Consider the following 3,939-nt stretch of genomic DNA (forward strand, 5'->3'; position numbering starts at 1 on the left):
GCCAATCAGAGGACCTGCTGCTCTCAGCCAATCAGAGGACCTGCTGCTCTGATGCTGAGACTCCAAACCTTCTGCTTTCCACGTGTTGCTGCTCCGCTGCTCTATAGCAGGAGGAGTTCAGAAACAATATGAAATGGGAAAAAACTATTTATTAACTGATTAAGTCTGTTTTAGATTATTCTTGAAAAACTAATCAATCACAGCTGATCAGTGAATCCACTGATTATTTACAGCTGTCAGCTGCTCCGCTATTGCAGGTACTGCGACCCGCTGAATCTTTTAGGGGTAGCGGTACCTGCCGTACCCCCTTACTTTCACCCCTGGTTCCGACCCAAACAACCTCGCACGTGTTCAGGCGCATGCGCATGTCTTACCTTGTAGTTGAAGCGCAGCTGCTCCATCTGGGAACTGACGCGGTTCTTTTCGTCCAGGAAACTGGACCTCTCACAGACCAGCAGGTTTCGCTGGGTTCGGCTCAGGTCCGCACACATCTTTACGAAACCGGATCCTCCTGGCTCGGATCAGCAGCTATAGAAGTTCCGTTTATTCAGGTGTTGTCAGTGAGTCAGCGCCCCCTGCCGGCCGGACTGGAGACCTGCAGGTTGTTTCTGGTCCCAGAAGAACTCAGATCTGGATCGGAACCAGAACCACCTGCACTCTGACAAACACGAGAATCGGCCAGTTTCTTCCGAAACTTCCGCGTTTGGAAATACGTCACAACCGTGTTGCCGTAGTGACGCACGCTAACCCGGAAGTGAATGAGGCACGCCGTGGCGCGTGCTGGAAGAGTTGGTTCTGGTCAGGATCGGTGAGATCGAACCGCCATGGAACAGGTTCCGAACGTCCCTGGTCAGTTTGATGACGCAGAGGAGGACAGGTGAGCAACGAGCAGAACCGTTTGGGTCTCTCAGCAGGTTCCGGTTCTTTTCTTCCGTCGGATCAGAACCTCATTCCGGTTTGTTCGGTCTGGAGACGGTTCCGTGGTGTAAGAGGTTCTGGTGTCCAAACGGGTCGAACCACGGAGCAGAGGAGCCAACAACGAACAGCCTACATCGGTACCGAACCTGAGCAGAGTGGACCTCGGTTCCGCCCAGAGGCCTCGCTGCTCCTGCGGGTTTATTTCCACTGGCTAAATACTGGGAACATTAATCTGCTGCTACATGGAGGATAAATACAGCAGCGACGTTTCATCGGGTGGGAGTGGGCCCTGATGTTGCTAGGATACAGACACCCAATGCATGTGTGGAAATACCTGGTGATTTTAATCACCATGCCAACCAGCTTGTCCGCTGCTTCACCTGGGAAAACAAGGTTTTAATTAGTTTTATGCTAATGTCAAAGATGCAAACGTGGACTGGATCGGACCGTGGACTGGATCGGACCGTGGACTGGATCGGACCGTGGACTGGATCGGACCGTGGACTGGACTGGTTCCTCTCTGTTCTGGACCTCCAGTGACGAGACAACCGGTTGGGAAATGACCACAGGGAGCAGAAGAGGCTGACATGAAGCTCTGGACGGCAGCAGAGATGCTTCCTGAATGACCCACCTGGATCAGCAGGGACCTGGAGGAACCTGGAGGAGGAACCTGGAGGAGGAACCTGGAGGACTGGAGGAACCTGGAGGAACCTGGAGGACAGGAGGAACCTGGAGGACAAAAGGAGGATCAGATGGATGGAAGCCTGGAAGGAGCAAAAGAGACATTCAGACAGGATCATCATCTTCCTCTGACCCTCAGCTTCCTGTCCAACCTCTGATCTAACTTCCTCCTCAGTCGTGGATCTGCTGCTCCGTTTGCCTCCTGATCTGGTTCTGGACCTGAAGAGGCAGCTGGAGAGACGGAACCAGAACCAGGTCCAGATGCTCAGTAACGGACCACAGGTAGAGACTGGAGGACTGAGCGTCCAACCAGGTGGTCAGTAACAGACCACAGGTAGAGACTGGAGGACTGAGCGTCCAACCAGGTGGTCAGTAACAGGTAGAGACTGGAGGACTGAACGTCCAACCAGGTGGTCAGTAACAGGTAGAGACTGGAGGACTGAACGTCCAACCAGGTGGTCAGTAACAGGTAGAGACTGGAGGACTGAGCGTCCAACCAGGTGGTCAGTAACAAACTACAGGTAGAGACTCTGCAGTTGTTGGTTCATCAGAGACCAGAGGCTGACCTGGTGGACCGCTTTGGGTCACGGAGGGAACAGTCAAATCATCTGAAATGGGAACAAAACACAGGAGATGCTTGTTGGTTTCAGGAGGAACAGGGTCAAAGGTCAAACCCTATTTCCATCATGGGAGAAGAAGTGGAGGAGATGAGGAATATAAAAACCTGGATGTTCATCTGGACGAGAGAGAGAGAGAGAGAGAGAGAGAGAGAGAGAGAGAGAGAGAGACGATCCTTCAGGGTTTGGATCTGCTGTCAGTCTGTTGGAGAGAGAACCAGAACCATCAGAAACATCAGAACCATCAGAACCACTTGAACCACCAGAACCACCAGAACCAGGAGCTAAAGAGGCTCAACAGCCTGACTAAGAAGGCTGGTTCTGTTCTGGTTCTGTTCTGGTTCTGTTCTGGTTCTGTTCTGGTTCTGGTTCTGACTGTGGAACCTCTGGAGATGATTATACAAACAATGATTCTTCATAAAATCAAGAAGATTATGGCCAACCCCGAGCATCTTCAGTCAGAGGCTTCTTCAGACTCGCTGTAACACAGACTGCTACAGGAGACGTTTCCTGCCAACAGCATCTTCAATGACTGAAGAATCTAAATTAATGATTTACAGCATTGGTCCCCAAAGTGGGTCCTGATTGGTCCCCAAAGTGGGTCCTGGAGGCCCGGCATGTTCTGGTAGCCACAGCCTCTCAGCAGGCGGCTCCACCAGCAGCATCAGAACCTGACGGGCCTCTGATGACCTTCACCTGATCCAGGTGCGTTAAACCAGAGACTAAAACATGCTGAGCCTCCAGGACCCACTTTGGGCCCCACTGACTTACATCAGAACCATTAGAATCGTCAGAACCAGTGATGGTCACAGATGGTACATGTGGGCCGGACTGACAGAATTTCTGTTACTTAAAAATGTTTTCAGGTTTCTGACTTGTCTAGCCAATCAGGGCTCTCCTTTGTCTACCTGCTGCTCTCTGATTGGCTGTTTCTGTCTCTAATGTTGTTCATGTAGCAGTCAGTCAGGGCGTGTCATTAGTGACATCACGGCCCAGCTGACGTCAGAGTGGCTGGAGGATGAAGATGGTGAGGATGAAGATGAGGAGTGGGAGTGGACTTCTCCAGCTGATTGGACCAAAAGAATCAACCAGACCAGAACCAGCTGTCAGGTCAGACTCTGCTTGCTGTTGCCATAGTTACAGTTTTCTCTGTGTGGAGGGTTACCATGGTTACCAGCTTAGGTTTCCTTTGATCAGGAAGGTTCTAATGGGCCCGGTTTAAGATTCTGAAGGTGTTTGTGTTCCTCCTCAGGCCAACCGGCAGAACCCGTCCAGCAAGACGGCGTCATCAACTCCAACCGACAAGGTTCTGAGGAAATATGAGCAGAAGATCAACCTCGGTACCACTCAGCACCACAGAACCCGCTTGGTTCCATTACACCGCCTTCATCATCACAGTGAACCAGTTACCAGAACCGGATCAGTAGGAGGGTTCTGCTGGGGAACCCAGACGTTCTCTCCTTCATGGGTCACGAGCACTGGCTGAGATATGCTAGCTGCTAGTGGAGCCGCTAGCTGCTAGTGGAGCTGCTAGCGGAGCTGCTAACTGCTAGTGGAGCTGCTAGTGGAGCTGCTAGCGGAGCTGCCAGCTGCTAGCAGAGCTGCCAGATGCTAGCAGAGCTGCTAGCTGCTAGTGGAGCTGCTAGTGGAGCTGTTAGCTGCTAGTGGAGCTGCTAGCTGCTAGTGGAGCTGCCAGATGCTAGTGGAGCCGCCAGCTGCTAGC

At 52.1% G+C, this 3,939-nt stretch overlaps 2 protein-coding genes and 1 long non-coding RNA gene across 4 annotated transcripts in view; 2 read left to right on the top strand and 1 right to left on the bottom strand.

Annotated features, from left to right (window-relative positions):
- The window catches only part of rpp40 (ribonuclease P/MRP 40 subunit), a 6,435-nt gene extending 5,921 nt beyond the window's left edge, over positions 1-514 (bottom strand). For both annotated transcript variants that reach the window (XM_017303507.1, XM_008403176.2), the window contains exon 1: positions 375-514. In XM_017303507.1, coding sequence (XP_017158996.1) covers positions 375-491 — 117 coding nt within the window. In that variant the 5' untranslated portion in view covers positions 492-514. The remainder of the gene's footprint in view (positions 1-374) is intronic.
- A 273-nt stretch (positions 515-787) lies between these two features.
- riok1 (RIO kinase 1 (yeast)) overlaps positions 788-3,939 on the top strand; it is a 6,408-nt gene continuing 3,256 nt past the window's right edge. Inside the window, exons 1-3 of the mRNA XM_008403175.2 lie at positions 788-877; positions 3,173-3,326; positions 3,469-3,556. Coding sequence (XP_008401397.1) covers positions 825-877; positions 3,173-3,326; positions 3,469-3,556 — 295 coding nt within the window. The 5' untranslated portion in view covers positions 788-824. The remainder of the gene's footprint in view (positions 878-3,172; positions 3,327-3,468; positions 3,557-3,939) is intronic.
- LOC108166018 (uncharacterized) lies at positions 1,645-2,110 on the top strand. The gene is made up of 2 exons (XR_001776331.1): positions 1,645-1,881; positions 1,934-2,110. It is a non-coding gene; the product is annotated as an uncharacterized LOC108166018 (long non-coding RNA).

The sequence above is a fragment of the Poecilia reticulata genome, unplaced genomic scaffold (assembly GCF_000633615.1).
Source record: "Poecilia reticulata strain Guanapo unplaced genomic scaffold, Guppy_female_1.0+MT scaffold_310, whole genome shotgun sequence".
Lineage (NCBI taxonomy): Eukaryota > Metazoa > Chordata > Actinopteri > Cyprinodontiformes > Poeciliidae > Poecilia > Poecilia reticulata.